General features: G+C 38.7%; 3 protein-coding genes across 4 annotated transcripts in view; all 3 read right to left on the bottom strand.

The window, feature by feature from the left end:
• The window catches only part of chchd6b (coiled-coil-helix-coiled-coil-helix domain containing 6b), a 41538-nt gene extending 36335 nt beyond the window's left edge, over positions 1 to 5203 (bottom strand). Inside the window, exon 1 of the mRNA XM_060868020.1 lies at positions 5023 to 5203. Coding sequence (XP_060724003.1) covers positions 5023 to 5106 — 84 coding nt within the window. The 5' untranslated portion in view covers positions 5107 to 5203. The remainder of the gene's footprint in view (positions 1 to 5022) is intronic.
• Positions 5204 to 6838: 1635 nt separating this feature from the next.
• On the bottom strand, positions 6839 to 15561 carry tpra1 (transmembrane protein, adipocyte asscociated 1). Its single transcript, XM_060868019.1, has 11 exons — positions 15367 to 15561; positions 13531 to 13708; positions 12526 to 12658; positions 12284 to 12370; positions 11138 to 11210; positions 10904 to 10983; positions 10705 to 10815; positions 9270 to 9330; positions 9087 to 9189; positions 8913 to 8993; positions 6839 to 8415 (listed from the first exon to the last, which is right to left on the bottom strand). Exons 2-11 carry the CDS (start codon positions 13692 to 13694, stop codon positions 8169 to 8171), a joined length of 1140 nt encoding a protein of 379 aa, XP_060724002.1. The 5' UTR covers positions 13695 to 13708; positions 15367 to 15561; the 3' UTR covers positions 6839 to 8168.
• Positions 15562 to 17008: 1447 nt separating this feature from the next.
• On the bottom strand, positions 17009 to 22186 carry trim107 (tripartite motif containing 107). Of its 2 annotated transcripts, none has more exons than XM_060868017.1 (2): positions 20883 to 22186; positions 17009 to 19903 (listed from the first exon to the last, which is right to left on the bottom strand). In XM_060868017.1, exon 2 carries the CDS (start codon positions 19874 to 19876, stop codon positions 18410 to 18412), a length of 1467 nt encoding a protein of 488 aa, XP_060724000.1. In that variant the 5' UTR covers positions 19877 to 19903; positions 20883 to 22186; the 3' UTR covers positions 17009 to 18409. The 2 variants fall into 2 exon arrangements, with proteins under 2 accessions (XP_060724000.1, XP_060724001.1); XM_060868018.1 differs by having other exon boundaries at positions 20961 to 22186.
• Positions 22187 to 22254: the final 68 nt, after the last annotated feature.

Raw genomic sequence — 22254 nt, 5'->3', positions numbered from 1 at the left:
GTGCAATTTTAATTGAGTAAAATGATCTATGAAAATATTTAAACAATTTATTACATGATAGAAAGAGGTTCACATTCATTTCATCTTCCATTCAATTACTCATTCATCTTCAATTACAGCTTTATCCTGCTCAGGGTTGCGGTGCATCCAGAGCCTATCCTGAGAGACACTGGGCTTAAGGTGGATATATACCGCAGTCCATCACAGTACATCATATACACACAGGAGCAATCTTGCAAAGCTAATCCACCTACTGTTTTGTAGGAGGAGGAATACCCAGTGCACCACCAGGTCCCCTTTTTCACCTTATACGTGCCTTTAGTGTCGTAATTCAGCAGTTTATCTCTTATTTCTTTCTTTTTCTAGGATAAATCATTGTCTTGTTTGTATTCATTATTTGGGCAGTGTTACTGCCTCATGGCTCCAGTTTCTCCGGTCCAACCCTGAGCTGTCTTGATCCTGAGTGATACGGTCATGTGGAGATTTGCACTGCACTCTTCCGGCTTCCTCCCAAAAACATGCTGATATGTGGACTGGCTTCTCCAAATTTCTCCTACAAGTGTATGAAAAAGTGTATGTGTGTATGATGCAATAGATGCTTCATGCCCAGTGACCCTGGAATAATGTTACTTTCAACCTCTATCTAAGGGGAAAAAAACAACTCTGAACATTCTCCTCAACTAGGAGTTCCTGCTATCATCATCAGCCGTAAATAGAGCTGGCTGGTTTACAGCGCACAACAGACAGACATGGAGATGCCCATGTTACACCCCTCACTTTGTAGCTCAAATGCACAGAGGTCAAAAATGAAGAGGTATCTAATTAGCACTTAACAGTCAAGTCAAATACAGCAAAGGTTTTGGGTGCACCTTGACCCTGATCAAGACAAAGCAGCTAGGAGAAGGCCAATGTATGTTTGGGACCACCCAGGACCACAAAATGCACTTGTGCAAATGTAATCATGTTTAATAATGTTAATAAATAATGTTTAATAATGTTTAATAATGTTAATCACTGGTTCACTGACTTACAGTATGACCCTGTGTCTCTGACAAGACATTCCAGCCATTGATCAATGACTAGATTACTTTAATCTCTCTATGTAGGTCTCTCTAAAAATCTATTTGATAGATTAGTTGATGAAGAAAGCTGCAGAAAGTCTTGAACAAAACAAGAGAAAGCCTGTGTCACACCAGTACTCGCTCAATTGCATTGGCTACACGGGAAATTTTAGAATCAATTTTCAGACATTTTAATGGATCTGTACAAAAGTGTGTTACAAAAAGCCCTTTAAAACCTCTCCGTTCTCTTCTCGCAGATTCTCAAGTGACAGCCTGCTACATCGGTGTGTTTCAGAAACTAAACAAAACAAGCAGGCAGTGGTTTTCTGTTATAAAATCCCACTCTGACAGAATGACAGAATGAGGCTGCGCATCTACTGCACGTTTTCTCATTCAGCTCACGGCATACACTTGCTTTTAATTAGCGTCAGTGTTAATGATCGACGCTTCTAAACTGCACTAACTTACTTCTTTGTCTTATATAGATTGATTAATCAGTTTAGTCCTTTATATACTAATTTAGTGTTGATTCTTGATGTAAGTGTTCTAATATGTGTTTTGTATTGACTACCTCTTTTCATCATTAATTCTTCTACTCTTCATATTTTTTGTTTGTATTAATTGTTTGTTTTCATTCTCACAATTTAAAACGTTTTACAATTATATGGACTAAATATGTTCAGTTACCCGTATTAGGTCTTCTGCTGTCTCTCTTTCTTAATCTCACATTCTTTTACTCGGTTTTCATTTCACACCTATAGCCACTGACTTGCAGCACTTTTTTAGAGGTGAAAACCTTTATTGAGATTATATTAACATTAGCTATAATTATCCTGTGACTTAAACAGCCTCCACAATTACTTTCTACAATATGAAAACCTGAAATAAGCTCAGGAGCTTTGCAGGTTTCCCCTGTGTCTGTGTGGGTTGCCTCTCACCCTCTAAAACATGTATTTGGCCTGTAAAGTGGACTGTCTACATTAATGCTCCTTAGTGGGAATGAGTGTGTGACTGTATGTGTGTGATGCCCTGAGATAACCAATATCCTATCCAAGGTACATTCCTGTCTCGTGTCCAGTGTTCTAGGAATAGGCTGTAGCTCGACTGCGACCCTTGTCTGGATAAATCGGCTATTGCAGAAGAAAGAATGAGTGAATCAATCAATCCTTCAGTGAATTAAGTAAAGAAGCACAACCTCTCAAGAAGACTGGTGTGAGCAGTCAGGTCATATGGATCCAAAATAAGACCATCACTACACTAAAAACAGACAATATTAAAATTTCTGAAAACTGTAGAAATAATAAAAAAAGTAGCACCACCGGTAAAATCCAGAAAAAGTAAAAATAGAAATCCATGAAAGAGAGATTTGTCTTTTATTATTTATATATTTATTTATTTATTTTTTTTGTAAACTGGATTGATAAAAAAATGAGCAGCAGTTTGAGAAAATGCTGAGCTTTTTTTGCCCCACCCTCCCCAGGTGGGAGCTGTTTATAGATGTTGTGTGATAGAGGGGTGCAAATTAGCAACACCAAACTGAGGAGAACAAAAATCAGTAAAACCTGATAAAGTTAAAAAAAGAAATCTGAAAAAAAGTTAAATGTATCCTGAACAGGAGAGGCAGAATCCTATGAAGAAGATTCTGTGCCAGCCAGTGTTGAAAGAAGTGAGCTAACTTAACTCCTGACCCTGTTTTTTCATATTGACACACGCGGACACACACACGCGGACACACACACGCGGACACACACACGCGGACACACACACGCGGACACACACACGCGGACACACACACGCGGACACACACACGCGGACACACACACGCGGACACACACACGCGGACACACACACGCGGACACACACACGCGGACACACACACGCGGACACACACACGCGGACACACACACGCGGACACACACACGCGGACACACACACGCGGACACACACACGCGGACACACACACGCGGACACACACACGCGGACACACACACGCGGACACACACACGCGGACACACACACGCGGACACACACACGCGGACACACACACGCGGACACACACACGCAGACACACACACGCAGACACACACACGCAGACACACACACGCAGACACACACACGCAGACACACACACGCAGACACACACACGCAGACACACACACAGACACACACACAGACACACACACACACAGACACACACACACAGACACACACACACACACAGACACACACACACAGACACACACACACAGACACACACACACAGACACACACACACACACAGACACACACACACACAGACACACACACACACAGACACACACACACACAGACACACACACACACAGACACACACACACACAGACACACACACACACAGACACACACACACACAGACACACACACACACAGACACACACACACACAGACACACACACACAGACACACACACAGACAGACACAGACACAGACACAGACAGACACAGACACAGACACACACCAGTAACACTAGGTGAGAAGCAGGAAAACACAATACAAACACATTCACACCTAGGACCGGTGTATCTAAGCCAATCCACACACTGGTATGTTTTCGTAGGTGGGAGGTAAGCAGAGAAATCCCACACAGACACCTGGGAAACATGAGCATTCAGTAAATCAAGCTCAGGATCAAACCCAGGAGCCGTGAGGCAGACCCACTGTGTCACAATATTAACACTAACAAAATAACCAATAAACAAAAAATAAGATGAGCTGGAATGATGAAACCAGTATCTATTCATTTGGATAGAAATGTCACTTGGAAAATTATACAATCAGGCCCTTCTCCATTTTTCACATCCCTGAAACCATTGGCATTTTAGTTGGGAATGAATGCAACACAGCAATGAAAGTGAAATGCAATTAAATAAAAGGGAATTACATTCACTTCTGACAAACGGTAATAACAATTCTTAAATATAAAAGTCGCTGGTTGTTTTTAAACGGAGAGACAAAAAGGACATAAGAGTAAATCGATAAAAAACGTAGGACTTCGGTGTGGCAGGTTGTGTTTATGCTACAAATGAAAAAGCAGTAAGTTTACAGTAACAGTGTCTGTGTGCTGCATTTCACTGTCCCATCTCAGTAGAACTGCTTTTCTCTCTTACAGCAAATCTCCTCATTACACTCCACTCTGTTCACTATATCCATCTCTGCTGGCCTTATATAAAACTCAGTACATACTGTGGTCATCAGTAACGCTTGGGGAAAAAAAAAGTTAATAAATAAACATTCATTACATGTTAAAGTAAAATGCGCTGTAGTTATGGCAAGTTTGTGGTGAAATCTTGTTAACCGGTTACAGGTTGTTGTATTGTCTCACTATCAGCAGCAGAACAACGAAGTAGCGTTGAAAATAAACTTCTACCCTAATTCAAGTATTTCAATCAATACATAGTTTTAGTGCCACCGATATGTAAATGAAGGTGCTACGTCATCGCCACCGCCATCTTGAAGAGGTCAAATAATCCCAAATCCCAAATTTCATTGAGATTATAAATCATAACGTCAACGAAGATTTCTCTGTGAACTCTGCAGCATTTGGATGTGACATTAGCAGGAGAACAACTGTGTAATGGACATTACAACCGAGTAGACCGGTATCCTAGCACTAGCTTATGAAGCCCTTTCCAACATGGCGGACGCGTTGACTTATTATAGCCGTTAGCCTGCACCGTTTATCTGTGGTACAGCTTTACATACAAAACAGACCGAGTTCACCTGTCTGCCTCGAAGAAAGCTCGCTCATTATCTCTTACCTGGCGTCATGCTAGTGCTGCATGCTATGCTAAGCTAAGCTAAGCTAAGCTAAGCTAAAAACAGTAAGGCGAAGACAGACAGCCTCACATTAGCCATATGAACGGCATATTAGCTGCTAAATGTGCATTTTAACAAGGCAAAAAGCAATAATTCCTGCGTTCACCTTAATTCCTTGCAAAACAGTAACGTTGTCGTCTTCGTTCAGGCCAAAAGATACCTTCCTCCCAGTACTTTCTGTGCCTCCCATGTCCTCTAATAGAAATAAATAATCAGATCTACTGTAACGTTAACAGTTTGCTCTAAAGGTGACTTTCCGACACGGGACACTGTTCTCTGTTCGTATAGGCGGATTAAACAATACAAACCCAATGGTAGGTCATCTCCGAGGTTACGTGATGCCGCGGTGCACTATGGGAAGTGTAGTGCGAAGTAGCACGTCATCCAATCTGTCAACATGGCTGGTATTAAACATGGAGTTAGCAAATCTGATGTCGTTCAGAAATAAAAGCATAACTTATTTTGGAATTTACATAATATTATTACATATACAATATTAGTTTAGCACGAGATATTTATATAAAACATAAAAATACATTTTAAAAAAGTGCTTTAAAGTCTCTATCAATAAATACATCAATACTTGTTTCAGGGCTCTCAAGTTTTGAAGACAGGCAAGCGTGACATCTCTGACCCCCCCCCCCAAAAAAAAAAAATAAAAAAGTTGTGTTTGGTAAGGATCACTGACCGCAATTTAACCAAATACAAAGTATTTGTTCAATTTCCATTTATTAATTTGTGTGTGTGTGTGCGCTTAGTGGTTAGCACGTTCGCCTCACACCTCCAGGGTTGGGGGTTCGATTCCCGCCTCCACCTTGTGTGTGTGGAGTTTGCATGTTCTCCCCGTGCCTCGGGGGTTTCCTCCGGGTACTCCGGTTTCCTCCCCGGTCCAAAGACATGCATGGTAGGTTTATTGGCATCTCTGGAAAATTGTCCGTAGTGTGTGACTGTGTGAGTGAATGAGAGTGTGTGTGTGTGTGTGCCCTGCGATGGGTTGGCACTCCGTCCAGGGTGTATCCTGCCTTGATGCCCGATGACGCCTGAGATAGGCACAGGCTCCCCGTGACCCGAGGTAGTTCGGATAAGCGGTAGAAGATGAGATGAGATGAGAAGGATGAGTGAGTGAGTGTAGTGTGTGTGGGTCTATGACTCGTGTTGTTTATTGTAAGTGTTTGTTGCCTTTTTGCCAAAAAGGCAACAAACACTTACAATAAACAAAAAGTTTTTGGACTCTGTGTGTATTCATTCACAGGCTGCAGCGCACGCACACACACACACACACACACACACACACACACTCCTCCCCTGAGCCCTCGGTAAACATCCAATCACCGTCTGTATGCAAATGAGTCAAGACGTAGCCTAACGTAGTGTCGTGTCGGATTTCAGCACGTTCACGGAGTGCCCCCCCTCCCCCACCACTGTAGTTCTAAGCACAGGGAAAAAACAGTGCTCGAACCTGATGTGTACACATGATGCCCCCTTCACATTTCTGACTGCCCCCCATATGTGCCTGTCTAGAACCCGCCCGGTCACAGACTATGGCTTCCATCAGTCGGAAACTCTGCTGTGAGAAAATATAGCACCATGAAACCTTTTTTTAAACAAAACAAAAAGTGTCAGTTTAAGTATTTCATTAAGAGATAGAAAGGTCTTCACCCATCGTTTGAAGACAGCCAGATTCGGCTGTTCTGACATCTAAGGGAAGTTCATTCCACTACCAAGCTGTCAGAACAGAGAAGACTTTTGATGCAAACCTACCTTGTACCCTAAGAGATGGTGGGACCAGTCGAGCAGTGCATGAAGATCTGAGAGCGAGGCACAATAGGGGAAGTGATGAGAGCTTTGAGGTAAGAGGGTGCTGGTCTGTTTTTGGCTTTATAGGCAAGCATCAGTGTTTGTGCGGAAAATGAACAACCAGATTTCATACAGTGTTATCACACAGATTTAATGACTAATTTCAGTCACCATCTTACAAAACCAGCATTCAGGTGTAGGATGTAATGAGGTGGAATGTGCACTGTCACAGTAAACAGGCTACATGACTACAGGCTGGAAAATATACAATAGTTTTTGCAACTATGTACATACATGGAAAAATAACCTTTTCATGAATACTGAATAACAGCATTTGGTGGAAACAATTTCTTCATGTAATATATCAAGTATTAAGTATTACTGTGCTCTAGCCTTGTAGGGAAATTTCTACTGGATTAAAAAGAAGCATTTTTAGTAACTGATAAGCAGAACCTGGTTTTAAAAGCTTCTAAAGTGTTAGAGTGTGTGCATTAAACCATCTCGCTACTTACTTCTGATAACGCAGGTAGTGTGCATTGTGCAAAAGCATGAAATTCACTCATTCATCCAAAACATAAACTAGCACAAACAAACAAACAAACAAACAAAAAAAAACATAACTCTAGCCAATTTTCATTTTATAAACATAAAATATCTTGTATTGCCTTCACCCATTAATAAATCATTCTATTTAGATGTAAAATATGCAGTGCATGTTATAAGACTCTGGCATGTTATTGGAGTTCAACAATGATTTCACTATTAAATACAAAAAAAAGTTTTAAAACTCAAATATATATTTTTCATCAATAAAGCCCGATCATGTCCGTAGAAATACCAAGATGGACCAAAAAAAAAAAAAAAAAAACCTGAAATGATCTTGTTCCTTTTTCTGTTGCCTGGTTTGTTTCTCAAATGAAAAAAATGGAATGATAATAGAACAGGGTAAAATATAACTAGCATAATAAATAAAAATAAAAGTGAACACAGAAGCGAACACAAACAGTGGATCCAAGCACAGATAAGCACAACGTGTCTACTTTCATGATTTAAAAAAAGAAAGAAAAGGAAAAAAAAGCGAAACTCACAACTCAGTGCACAGTATTTTGCAAAAGGCCTTCTGCAGCTCATCGTTCAGCTGAGTCTCTCTGAGCTCAATTATAACCAAGCCTTCTGAGCTCCTGACTACGCCTTCAGTTATACTCGAGGTTTTGCACAGGCATCATAATGCACTGGGGCTACAATTGAAAGTGTACAGGAGTCTTTAAAAAGCACTAATTAAAATAAAACAAAAAAAACTTTGATATACTGAGCGGTCATGCAAGCTGAGCTCAAATCCAAAGCCTATTCATTGCGTTAAAGGGAATGCAGTTCATTGCATTGGGTGTGAGTCAGTCATTAATTGGACGAAATTGGCCCCTCCGTTTATTCTCCCTGTCTGTCCTGCTCCTTCTTCTAGGCATTGATGACTCTCCATCGGTCACTGTCGATACTGTTGATGCTGTGTCCAGTTCCAAATGGGCCAGACACAACGTCGTCCAGATAAGCCCCCGAAGTGTCTATCTGTGTGCTGGAGTAGGAACTGTGCTCCAGCTCCTTCCTACTGCCCAGACCAGCGGCGGAAGTGTGAGGCAGGTGCACATCAGGTTCCTCCGGCTCATCTATCTGAGACTTGTAGGAGAACAAAATCTTGGGCTCCGATCTGAAGTCAGGGCAGACATTTGGAAGGAAAAATGGAGAGGGAAAAAAATGCAGAATCTTAAAATAATGTAATGATGATTTGTTATAGTTATAGATTAGACCGGCTGATATTAAAATTCCAAAAATATTATGATGTTTAAAAAATTATTTTGTTTAGATATATAAATACAACAATATTAGAACACAAATAAAAGACCACACTAATTCGAGGTTGAATTATACACTGGGTGCAAGAGTTTGTAGTAACTTTTGTTGACACAGTAACATACATGTTTAGATTCCTGGCTGATCCTGGAATAAAAGTCTTTCTAAATGAAAGACTCAGCAAAGGTAAATATAGCTGAATAAATTTATTCCAATCAACAATTACTCCAACTTTAGAGCCACACTGAATATGTTAATTAAATAGCTGTAAATTTATAAGAGTGGATTACACGCAGAGTGAAAATGATTTAAAAGAAATTATTTTGTCTTCGTCTCCACACACACACAACTTACCCAAATAATCCTTTGAGGAATGTTACGTAGATAAGAGGAGCAAACATGGAGAAATAGAGGAATGTGGTGACGTCAACACAGCTGGGGGAAAAAAAAAAAACACATGCTTAAGTGAGAACTGAATCAATTCCTAACCACAACTAACTCACTGTTTGTTAGTGAAAGTGGACTTACCACAGGCCTTCTATGATATCAACACAGAGCAGTGCACTACCCAAACCCTGCACCATATTCAGCACTGACAGAATGGCAGCATACAAGTAAAAGCTCCTCTTAGCTACAGAGAGAGAAAGAGACATGAAATGAGTTTGAGAAAGATTAATAAAAAGGTGAATAAAGAATGAAAGCTTTACTCACATGGTAATGATATTCTGTCTCTGATGGGGGTTTTGGGCAGAACAACGATCAGAGAATAAACCTGAAGGAAAAAAAAAACATGCAACACAAATACCATCATTTTCAGGCAAAGTCCTGCATTAAATCTGTCTAAAGAAAAATCAATACCAAAACAACACTCTGTAGCACTCTCTTGTGTAGCCAGTCTTTCTTTCTTTCTTTTTTCTTCCTTCTTTCCTTTCTTCCCTTCCTGAATGCCTCCCTCCATCCCCTTTCCTCTAAGTGTTGCTGTGGCTTGGCACTGTACCTGACTACAGGCTGCTGTACCTTGCTGTATAAATTGCAGCATCTGAAGAAGGCCAAAGACAAAAAGGGGCTTTGTAGTACAGGAAAACAATTCCTCCAGAATAAACATAAGGAGTGCTACTATAGGAAAATAATCAACAGCAGGGTGTTGGTGGTGTTACACTACATACTGAAGTCAGCATTTATCCAATAACAGCACATTTTTTGTTCCTCTTATACCACAGCAGTTTGCCAACAGCTGATGACAGACATTCGATCCATTTGTGGTTCTGTTTAATGCTGCAGAATGTCTGAGGAATAGGGTAGTTCCTGTTATAGCCTGTTATAACAGTATGTTACCCATACTAATGCGTAGTTTGTGATGTTAGAGAAAAACCATAAATCCCTCTGTTCTGAAGATCTTTTCTAACAAAGTTTTTTTTTTTTTTTTTTTTTTTTACAGCTTTACTGTCGACTGTTAGAAAGCGCTGATGCTGGAGACTGTGTTAAATGTGTTAATCTCGAGTGTCCTCCATGTAGTCAATGTGTCACATCTTGCTACAGAAACATAACTATAACTTGTTAGAATTAGAACAAGAACCTTAATAAAAACTAGGGATGTACCGATACCAGTTTTTCTCTTCCAATCCGATACCAGCGTTTGCCGGTATCGGCCGATACCGATCTGATATGTGTTCTTTTCTACCTTTAAAACTAAAGAATGTATAGTTATTAAGATTTATTCGTTTCTGGCAAAGAAATACAAAAATCCCCATTACTGGGTGAAAAATGAAAACACAAGAAACCTTAAAAAAATATTAATGCAGTAGCAAACAGTACTTTTAACAGTTAGCGGTGTAACAATATATACTATATATACTGCAATTATTAAATTAAATTATTTTTTGAAGAAAAGGCAATGTTTTAAAGTGAATCTTAAATTAGAACTCTTGAAACACAATGCAAAATGTATTAAACAGTAAACCTTGCACCCAAAGTGCCACTCAAAATGCTTGGATCGGCGCCGATACCGATCCAAAATATCGGATCGGTACATCCCTAATAAAAACTTTAAATGTTTAAACAAATCACATCTGACCAATCAAAATGAAACACTGCTGTGATATTTAACACATTTATCTCTCACTTAACACAAGCTGTAATCTATTACCAGGAAGAAGAAGCAGGAGCTGGCCAGCCAGAAATGTCGCCCTCCGTGACCGTAGATATTGAAATCATCAGCTGATAGATGTTGATCTGGGTACTGAATCTCCAGTGTACCCTGTCAACAGTGTGTCAACAAAGAAACATTTCAGAAATCACTAATAACGTTTTCATTAACTGCTTCTAATCTTGGTCCTCATGCTTACCTGCGTAATTGAGTACGCCAATGCTAACACTGCAGTTATGGCCAACACCCTTTTGATGCTTGATTTGCTCTCCAAATGACCTGCCGTCATAAAGCACAAGATACTTCATCATAAAATATTGTCTACAGTAAAAACGGTCAGTCACACAACCAAGATATTTAAATTTAACACAAAACAAATCTTATAGCAGATTGCGCCATGTGCCTACAAATCTCCCCAGTTTCCCCTGCCTACCGAAGGCCAGTCCTAATATAACAACGCTGAGCTCGATGGTCAACAGGAAGAAGCGTGTGATCTCCCACAGCACCTGGAAGCAGAATACAGCTCTGTTCAGATTTTATTACTACACAGCAATAAAAAACATAACACATCCAACCCTCAGGTGTGGAACGTTTTAGACTCTACCTCTGTAAAGCAATGAGAAGTGAAAGTAAAAAAGAAAAGAAAAGAAAAAGATGTGTCCTTTAATTAGTATTACATTAGGCTTCGAGCTAGCAACGTCACATTAGTTTTCCCCTTTAGCATAACAATGTGGTGATTAGTGTGTCAACATCGGTTTTTTATACACGTTACTGCATATTGTTTATCAGGTTATGTTATTTGCAGTAATGTTATAAACAGCACACAACATCACAAGCAGTGGAAAAGTTTTAGACACACACATTTGTGCGGTTATCTAATCAGCCAGTCATGTAGCATTCAGGAAATCATGCAGTTATGGCCCAGCAGCTTTGTATAATATTTGCATCAACCAGCAGTTTGGGAATAAAAATGTGATCTCAGTGATTTTCACAGTAGCGTGATTGTTGGTTCCAGATGGGCTGGTTTGTGTATATCTCTAACTGCTGATCTCTTGGGGTTTTCACACACAACATTCCCTGGAGTTTACTCAGAACTGTGCGGTAAAGAAAAAACATCCAGAAAGCAGCAGTTGTGCAGACAGAAACGCCTTGTTAATCGGAGAAATCAACAAAGAACCGTCAGACTGTTTCAAGTATCAGCTTCTTCTACTACAGATTACAGTTATTGTGTTCAGTAGAAAAGTGACCTGATCTAGTGTTTTTGCAAAATAACGGTTGTTTGAGTTTCTTGACAGTGTTTGACAACTCAGTGCTCTGCAGTATTTCTATCTGTCAGTCATAGACCATTAGTTACATCGTGGTTCACATGGGAATGAAAAAAGGGACTAAACAGTGACACACTTATGGATTACTGGCCACGCAGTTCAGTGATAATATGGTTTTATTAATTACAGCTTTACACATCGGCATAAAATATCCGATTTGCTCGATGAGTTTCTCTTAAGAGCTATAATGCTTGAGTTTCCAAGAAAAAAAGTCTCTACTGTTTTCCTTCAGAGGAGATGTGTATTTTCTTTACCTTGTCAATGATGATAGCTGCACTGGATGCACTCACAGTCATGGAGACAATGGCTCGAGTGATTCCGACAACTGCCACTACAAACACCTACAGCGAAGGTATGAGACAGTCAGTTAAAGAACCAAACTAAAAAGACACAGGCTGTCATGTATTCAGGAGGAACATGTTAGGGCTTAGCTTATACTTCCTCCAAATGTCAAACTGCCTTCAGAGTAGTGTTGCAGATAAACAGATCGGCTCACCAGAATGTAAAATGTGATAAAGATAGGGCTGGAAGTAAGGCGGATCTTGGCACGAGCTGATGGAAGCTTCCACACCAGGAACACGAGGAAGGCCACATTTGGCACCAGAAGCAGCAGGTCCCAAAAGCGCACCCTAAGGCAAGATTAAACAACAGCCTTAATTTAATCAAAGCTGCATGAGCGCTAGAACCTCTATACCAAAACAGATTAATGGAAAAACTCCATGCTGAATTATAATAATAATGTGTTGGTCTGTGCTGTGTTTCTAATGCAGCTCCGATGAAAAAGGATATATGACAACAATCTCAAACACAAGTTCATATTTTGGTGTCAGCTCCTAAAACTAAAGGGAAAAGAGCTTGAACTGAAGGACAAACACCCTGCTGTTGATTATTCTGCTATACTAAATGCATTGCTGCTTCATGCAGTGTCGCTTCATCACTATCTTAACGAATGAAGAAATGAAGCAAGATAACGGACATGTTTATGAAATGGGTTTAATCTGATAGTCAAACAATTTCATTACAGAAATCATGGATGCAACTGACATATGTCATACAGTATGTGGAAATTTCTCTGATTATAACAACAGCAACAAATCACTCATAGATCAGATAACAAAACCAAAACTAAAGGTTTATCTTTAAAACAAATGGGAACTTCTCAATAAACCAGAAAAATTTCCAGTGAGAGTCAAGAAACAGGAAGTGAAATCTCACCCTGAATCACAAACACTAACAAAACAAAAGCTGCACTTCATCTGCCTTAAGACTAACAAAAAATAGCTATACAATTAGGCCCTTAAAATACCATATGATTTAAGTAATATCAAATTAGATTTGATGAAACAGAAATGTGTAAACGTAGACAGCTTTTCAATAACAATCGTACACCATGTGGACGATATTGAAGTGACATTCACGTAAGCAACGGCAATCACACACAAAACCTCTGAGCACAGATGTGACCCCTGGGTTTTATCCGGCTGTGGAAGGACAAACGTACCTGGAGGAGCCGATGTCCTCGTAAAGCACCCGCAGGCAGCTGTGTGGTGTGCTGATGTTGGATTGAGACGGCCACGTGGGCAGAACCGATGTGTTTTCTATAGCTGGAGGCAGCGTGCTATTACCACGCTGCATAATCCAGCTCACCGTCACTGTGTCCAGCATCCTGCATTCACACACTAACACACACATTTAACCACACATTGAACATGAAAGTCCAGATTTACAGATGTGAATTAACAATCTAGTCTCAGACAAAGTGTTTCCCTGCCTTGTGTCCGGTGTTCCAGGCACAGGCTCTAAATTGAGTACAATCCTGACCAGGATAACGTGGCTACTGATCAAACGAATAAAATAAATAGTACAGAAATGCACACCAGCTACCTAGCATAGCTTTGTCAGGCTGCACATGAGACAGCTAGCTGCACAAACACAAACACACTTAGCTAACATGACTATTGTTGTGTAACACTGGTGAAAATATAACAGCTGGCTATATGACAGACCCAAGAAGGAGCTCTGATAACAGTTCTGGCAAAGAACTGCAAAAGTTTAGATTATTTGCACTCATCTTAACAACATCAGTTCTGTAGTGACAACATGAACAGGGACTTTCAGCTCCTGTTAAACATGTGACCTTATTGATAGTGTAGTTGACACTGTGAAGAGATGAATATGTCAGAGCCACTCGACCCCTTTGCTTCTTTTTGTCTGTGTTTGTGAAATCCTAGTATTCTAGAAAAACATTTGTGGTGCCATGAACAAAGATGACGTCTTCCTAAAAGGAATAAATGATCAATCTATTGTGACGTGAAGAATGTTCTATTCGATTCTAACATCAATTAAAATGAGTTACAATAAAACTCTACTGCACTAACTCTACTTCCTATCAAACCTTTATTATGATAAAACTATTCTATTCTGATAAAAAAAAAACTGGATTCTTATGTTATTCTGAAAAAGCTTAACCATATTCTGATCAAATAACACAGCATTCTATTGCGATGAAACCTCCCTTTTCTACGTCTTCATGAAAATCTTCAAGCAAGGCATCTGATCAGCAGATAACTTCCAGAGATTCAACGAACAAAGTCAACGAGTTTGGGATGTCAACTGGTGACATGGAACAACTTTATTTAGGGTATAGATTAGATACGTTTCCCTAAAAAACAGTTCAACTCTAACCTCAACCTAAGAAGTTTGAGAATACCTTGAGGACCAAATACTTTGTTGATTCAAATAAAATTTGGGGAAAAAAATGCAAAATATAAAAAAGAAAAATAAAGACTAATGGACATAACCAATAGTTATATCTAATTCAGTTCTACTTTAACTCTACTTTTCTCAAAAGGTCATAGTTCATGCCATAGAGATAAAACTATTCAGTTCCTCCTTTAACTTTAGCTCTTTATCTAATATTGCAGAACTCTCTGCTTACTCCCAGGTTCATTAATGATCTTCGAAGATTGAACCAAACTAAAACAGCATAAATGTCAGTGTTGGTCGTCGTCTTTATAGCTATCTATCAAAGTTTCTGCCCCAAACCCGTGATGTTTACATAACACTGAGTAATGGAGCTGTCGTTAGCTTGTGCTCAAATCTCACCATAACAACCAACACAGGTCACTCGGTACAGCAGAGAAAAGGAAGAGAAATAAACACGGATAAACATTATAACATTAGAGTTTTCATAAGTCTGTGTATATTCTAATCAGCTAAGCTAAATATCCTAGCTAACCGTTTCCCAGCTTGTATTCACTGCCAACGGCAGCTAGTAAATAGCGTAGGAAGCTAAATGCTAATCTTTAGCCGCTGCTCTGTGAAGAATCTAACTTACCTTATAGTTTGGACCGATTTTAAATCAGGAAAATATGTATTGCACAGAATCAACAAGCAACATAGCACCCTTTCTTCCTTCTGTACTGATGTTTATAGCTGATACAAACAGCAGCACGATAACCGACATGAAACAGGTAGAAGCTCTGAGTGTTAGCCAACGCAGCGCTGGGAAGCACTGACAGTATCGCTGACAGGTTGCCAGATCTGCCCAAATACAACATACATTATATATTTTTTCCAAACAGGAACCCATTAGGAACCTTGACTATGAACCACTATATTAACAGGTTTATATCAATAAAGATAAAACAATTAAAGAACAATTAAAGAACAATTAAAATAAATATATATCAACACAAGGTTTCTTTTTTTTTCATTTTGTTCCTCAGATTACTTATTTATTTTACAAAAAAAAATTGTTTTTCTTTTCTTTTTCTTTTTTTTTAGAAAAAAGTGTGAATAAATCTTGATGATTCATCTTGTACTTGTCCGGTTTGCATCCAATTAGATGCTACTTACATTTACATTTATGGCATTTAGCAGACACCCTTATCCAGAGTGACTTACAACTGAGCAACTGAGGGTTAAGGGCCTTGCTCAGGGGCCCAGCAGTGGCAGCTTGGTGGACCTGGGGTTTGAACCCATGACCTTCCGATCAGTAGCCCAAAACCTTAACCACTGAGCTACCACATCCCACAGATTTAGAACAGAGAACAGATTTGTTACTTAGAACAGATTTGTCCTGAGCCTGTTAACAATCTAACTTGGACAGATAACTCACAGTACAACAGTACAATTCACAGTAAATAAGCATAAATATAGGTTGTAAATGCAGTTGTGGTTGTGTATGATATTCTCTTTACAAATAACCTATTGTGTCTTGAAAAGGTAGTTGGAGATAACACGTGTCAGATTTTTTTTTGTCTGCATCAAAATTTTGATCCTGGCTCGAACATGGAAGATTGTTTTTTGGCTGAACTAAGTGTGATGTGTCTTCCAAAGCTACTGTAATATTCTCACTGCTGTGGACTGATAACGAATGACGTACAGACTTTTACCAAACGAATGCATGGTGTTAGCTGTGCTCAAGGATACTGAACATGACAAAGATACATTGGGCAAATTAGTATTGGTGCAAGCTTTATTTACACTAGTGGCTTATATCTTCAATGCTATTAGCTGTTGTTGAAATCAGTCAAGTCCGACTACATGCTCACTCCCTGACCTCCTATCTCAAAAGAAATAGTACCAATCAGAATCAAATCACAGCTCTTAAGCCATCTCACACGCACCTTAAAATTATTTTGACTTTCTGCAAAACCAAGAGCAATACAAGTGGCAATGGTATGAAAATTAAACTATAAACAATATGATTTATTTGAACTGAAATTTCTTGCCAGACTGAAGATTCATGCAGCCTATCGGTGACAATCATGTCCAATGATTACACAGAGTGAAATGTCTGCTTCAGTAAGGCTGTTTTTTCAGCTTGTCTTGTCTACATCTCTGTAATATGTAATTTTACACTTACAGGTGTAATAATTGCAAAAGATGTGTAATATTCTCTATCCACAAAATGCCTTTATAGGAGAAACTAAAGCACTTTGTGCAGTCTTATTATAAACTGCTCAAAAAGTCTCTTTTCTGTTCAGCATATTTTTTATTTGCAGTAAAAGTAATGAAACCAAAAGAGCATTATGAATTGAAATGCATAAAAAAATAATAAAAAAATAAATAAAATAAAAAATCACCCTGAGAATATGATAAGCTCAGGAAAACCCCAGTAACTGAAGATGAATGCAAATGAAGGATTCTGGCTGAGAAAGCCATTTCTAATTTAACAGTTTGAATCTCCTACTAACATACAGAAATGTTGTGATCTCTAACACACATGCACAATGCTAAATCATAATCTAATCGATAACTACGCATCAGCCAGGATTTTGACGAAACTGAAATTGAAATGCAAGATGACGTTAAAGAGGTTAACTAAAGCTACACATGGTAGACAAAATAACCTACCTATCTTCTAATAAACTACCAGTTCTTCTCCATTTCTTCTAAATAAGGAATAAAACACTTTGGAGATATGTTTTTATTGAAAATTAATCCACTTCAGAGTTTTAACTTTGTTTCAGGCCACATCACAGCACCCCAACATGAATTCTTCTTCGTTAAAAGCAGCTCGATCCCCAAGCGTTTTACTCCACACTTAGCAGAAGATCCAGGATTCTGGAAAGGAACAGAGCTTCCTCTATCTTCTTCTATATCAACTTCACATGTGACAGATAAAGGTTTTGGATGTATACAGCTGATACAATACTTTCTTCAGCTCATCCATCAGGGTCAGAATCAGACTGATTATATGTTGGCGTACCAGGAAATCCCTGAACAGATCCCTTTTCTTTAAGTTGTGGGATTGTGGAGTAGAAAATGCCACCAGAGGACATCCTTCCTTGAATTCTAAGGACTCATCTTTGGTCTTTTCATGTCAAATATTCATGTTGTGAATCCTTGCGTAACCCTTGTACATGTCATTATTTATTTATTAATTAAATAAATAAGGCATTAAAACTCTGGAAAGGGCTCCCTCTGGCGGCCGGCGGGGGGATGGCAGATGGTGTTGTGACAGAAGGTTCATGTTTGTCATGTCAAGTTAATTCCTTCTAAGCACAAGCAGAATTTATAGCAGATATAAAATAGAAACATGTAACTTAGACATTCAACCAAATGCTAACTGATGCGATCAAGTGATGTTAAAGTTATTCAATTGATTCGGTAATTATCTAGCAATTGATTTAAGGAATTGTGCTTTTCCTAATCTACAAAATCCAGATTCTAAATACTAAAGGAAAAACTGTGTAGTGTAATGATGCAGTAAGAAGTGTGTGAAATTACAAACAATTACAAATCAGGTAACATCAGGCTACATAATAATAATAATAACAATGATGACTGGTGAATTTGTAGGAACCCCATTCAGACAAGGAGAACATGTGAAATAGACCCGCAGATGCTGAACGTATGAGGCAGATTTAACATTACACGCACAGTGTTATTTGAGCTTTTGGCTGACCAGACATCATTCTCACAGCCAAATAGACAGGCTCAGTGAAGCTCACATTAAAGGTATGAAGACGAGTTTTGGCTCCAGTAACATTGCTTATGCTAGAAAATGTCACACAATTTTTGTTGAAGCTAAGGCAGATCTCCAACTTCTGAAAAAAAGGGGTACGCTTGAGCGGGGTTTCTCTTCCTCCTTCATATGCCCTAAGGAGATTATCGTACCACATTAGGCACCAAGCTGCACTTCTGCTTTCTAGACCACTTTCAGCACCAGAGCGGGGCAGCCCCCCATAGCACAGCCCCAGAACCCATGGGCAACCTTCGGCTTCCAGAATCCAGCAGTGTTCTCCTTTGGAGAAGCTTTGTGAACTCAGAGCCTGAAAGTAGTTGGTGAACCTCTGTGGCCCGGCTGGATATGGTTGTTTGACAACACTGAAGGACACAGTTTTACAATCCTCAGACAGTACTAGGCAAGGATGTAAAGTTTCATAGTCAAATGTCACCTCAGAGGGGTTCAGAATATTTCGTAAACGGCGTTGGGCAGCTCCAAGTTTGAGACGGAGGTCAGAATTGCGGTGATCCATTTCCTCACACATGTGGGTCATGTTGATGTTTGCCACATTCTCAGCATTTGCTTCAATTTTCTGAGGATCTACAATCAGTCTTGCAGCTTGTTTCTCAACCTCTGGTATCTCTTTACAAATTCTAGCCTCATCTTGCTCTTCCATCAAGGCGTTAACCTGGAGCTGTGTTTCCTTGAGCTGCCTATGGATGTCTGAGAGTGTTTGAACACTGGTCTCCAACATCTCCTCTTTCGGCTTTAACTGGACCTCTAGAAACTCCATCCCTGCTGTGCTGTAGCTCCTTAAAAGCTCCACCATCTCCTCCAGAACGGCTTTCACTTCTGCTTTCATGTCTGTGTTTGCTGTCTTGACTGCTGCTTCTTTTTCCTTTGTCTTGCACAGCAGATCATCCACAAGCTCAATCTTGGCTTGGATATCCATCATGACAGGAGTTAATCGAGATCTGTATTTGCTTAGCTCATCGGATATTTCTAATTCTATACAGTCTGCATAATCAGCAACATCTTTACCAGTGTAACAGATTGGACATTCACATCCGATTTGTCCCCGTGCGGAGCAAGACGGCTCATCTTTTCTGTCCATGTCTATTTGAGGTGCAACTTTAGCCGTATCGTGAACTGTTGCTTTCCAGTAATTTCCAGTTGTATTTTCCAGTTTAAGTGCAAATTCAGAATTCTGGTACTCTGCTCTGCAAGTTGGACAATGATTGTCAGATAAACTTTCCTTAAAGCTCTTCTCTAGACACATCAGGCAGAGCGAATGTCCACAACAAAGTGTCACAGGATTAGAAAAGTGATGGAGACAAATGCAGCAACTTTCCTCCTGTTCCACAGGATTCTCAGAAACACATGAAGCCATCTCTGATAATTTTGCCTGATGCTTGATCTGGACACAAAACAAGCAAAATAAAGCTTCAGATCAACCCATTTAAAACGGTTTTATAGATTGGTTACTTTTATAAGTTTAAACAGAAACCTTGGTGTGTCATTATCACATGTAAAACAAGTTGTCTCTCAGCTAACAGACCACAAAAAGTATAAGACACATTTACACCAGACTACACGAAAGTGTACCCCTGTCTTATAAGCGTTAAACATAATGACAATCTTGCACGCTGTACAGTTTGTACCAGTGACTTCAGCATTGCCCATGGCAGGTTAAACAGTAAAAGACATGTTGAGGTGTCACCTGGTGAGTTCAACAAGTTTCTGCTCGTGAATATTTTTCAGGCCGGCTAGCTGCCATGGCTACATGAAAACATCAAACTCCTTAGACCTGTTTAAAGTTGCAATGGAATATAAATAAAAGCACTTTACATAAATAGTATAAGCAGCTTATATAAATAGTTTAAGTGATCTACATATTTTAAGATAATTAACAAATAACTGGGTAACACTTTACAATAACACTTTATAAATCATTAGTTAACATTAGTTTACTATTATTAGTTAACATGAACTAATAATGAACTGCACTTATAAAGCATTTATTTATATTTGTTAAGGTTAATGTGAACATTTACTAATACATTATTCAAATCTTGTTAACATTAGTTAATGCACTGTGAACTAACTAACGTCTGAATAAAGAAGGGAAACGTCTGTGACATTAAACCAAAGTTTAGAAACGATGATAAACAGCAGTTTAGTCATTTTAAAAGTGTACAACGTGGAGTTTTGTTCCTAAAACCGACTTTATAGCGGGAAAAGAAAGTTTCCTCCATTTCATGCAGTCACTAAGTTTCGTTTTCCTCTCCCTCTATTTATTGGCTTCAGTACAATTTATGATTTTACAGGTTAAGTCGCGTATATTTTTATAGAACAAAACAAATATATTCAGTAACAGTTGTATGGAACTACGTTACCTGTAGTTAGTACGTTGGTTAGATATTTATCTTGTCTGTTTACATTTGCTCTGTGAGTCAGGATTTAATTCAACACACCTGTCCAAAACTGACGCGAACACAGCACGCATTACGGGTTGCCTGTTATGGGAATCATAATCCTCCGTTTGCTTTTTATATGTCTCTGTATTGTAATTTATTGCATGTGAAATGACAAGACACGCTTTTAGAGAAATGTAGTAAACGTAGCTAAACTAAACTAAACTAAACTAAACAAGCAAGTCGTGGAAATTTTTTTTGGTCTACTCTGTACCTGGCAGTGTGGTGTAAACGAAAAAAAGAGTTGTAAAATAAACAATGATTATCAGGGTCAAGAGTCCACTTCCACATAATACAAAACTCATACTGTTCATTTCACTGTTTACTGTTATCCCTGGTGTCAAACAAGAGCAAAAGCACAAACATGTCCAACTCCTGAATCAAATTTTTTTTTAAAAAGTATTTAAAATCCAAAGCTGTATTTATTAATTTTTATGGATATGATTTGCAGTAACAGTAAAAACTTCCATGTTGTTTATATTTCCAGTCTGACACAGTAAAAAACACTTCTACAGTAAAGACACATCTTATATCCACAAAGCAAACACTTCGATCATTCAAACCTGAAAGAGGAGATTCCAAACAATACATTTCACACACCACAAACATCAACAATCCCTACTCTGACTACCTCAACTGATGAAACTGCCCCCTAATAATTCTTTTGAATTCTGTTGACACGGAAAGATGGCAGGATATAGTGCATGGAGTTAAATTATTATTTACAGTCAATCCTACTGAAATATATTATTAGTGACATTTCCTAATTCATATCTATATCATGTCATGTTATAGTAGGATTGTAGCTCCACAAGGTTTTAGTTATGGTTAATATCCATAAAATAAAGTAGGAAGTATTTGAGATTCAGAAAGAAATTAGTCTTCTTTTTTAAAACATACCTTCTTACCTCCAATGGAACAAAACAAAAAAAAAAACATAAATGTTTATGATAGAGCTTTGGCACTGTTAAAAAAATAAAATTAAAAACATTTCAACAATAACTTTCTGCATGTTTTGCTGTTTTAAACATCTTTTGCATTATATTCATTTTGTTAGATGAGTCTGAAGCATCACAGAAATAAATTTCACACAGGCATACAAAAATTCAGCAAAATTTCCAGCTTGACATGGGCCTTATCAAATCCTCAAGAATTGTGTTTCTCTTAAAAAGGCTCACTGCATAGATTTACAGCTCAAAGTTGTAGTGGATAGTGGTGAGATAGAACTATATTCACAATACCTTTCCTAAAGTAACTACCTAGAAAGATAAACTGCATTTCATTCATTCATTCA

Source organism: Tachysurus vachellii, chromosome 4 (genome assembly GCF_030014155.1).
Source record: "Tachysurus vachellii isolate PV-2020 chromosome 4, HZAU_Pvac_v1, whole genome shotgun sequence".
NCBI classification, from domain to species: Eukaryota; Metazoa; Chordata; class Actinopteri; order Siluriformes; family Bagridae; genus Tachysurus; species Tachysurus vachellii.
This window is presented reverse-complemented; position numbering and strand designations above follow the sequence as displayed.

Bases quoted from the DNA above. Each gene is read 5' to 3' on its own strand.
- trim107 (XM_060868017.1), bottom strand. From the start codon at position 19,876: ATGGCTTCATGTGTTTCTGAGAATCCTGTGGAACAGGAGGAAAGTTGC.
- tpra1 (XM_060868019.1), bottom strand. From the start codon at position 13,694: ATGCTGGACACAGTGACGGTGAGCTGGATTATGCAGCGTGGTAATAGC. The intron at 10,984-11,137 runs GTAGGCAGGGGA...TTATGACGGCAG, and splicing joins TATATTAGGACTGGCCTTCG to GTCATTTGGAGAGCAAATCA. The intron at 8,416-8,912 runs GTAAGTTGTGTG...CCCTGACTTCAG, and splicing joins TTCCTCAAAGGATTATTTGG to ATCGGAGCCCAAGATTTTGT.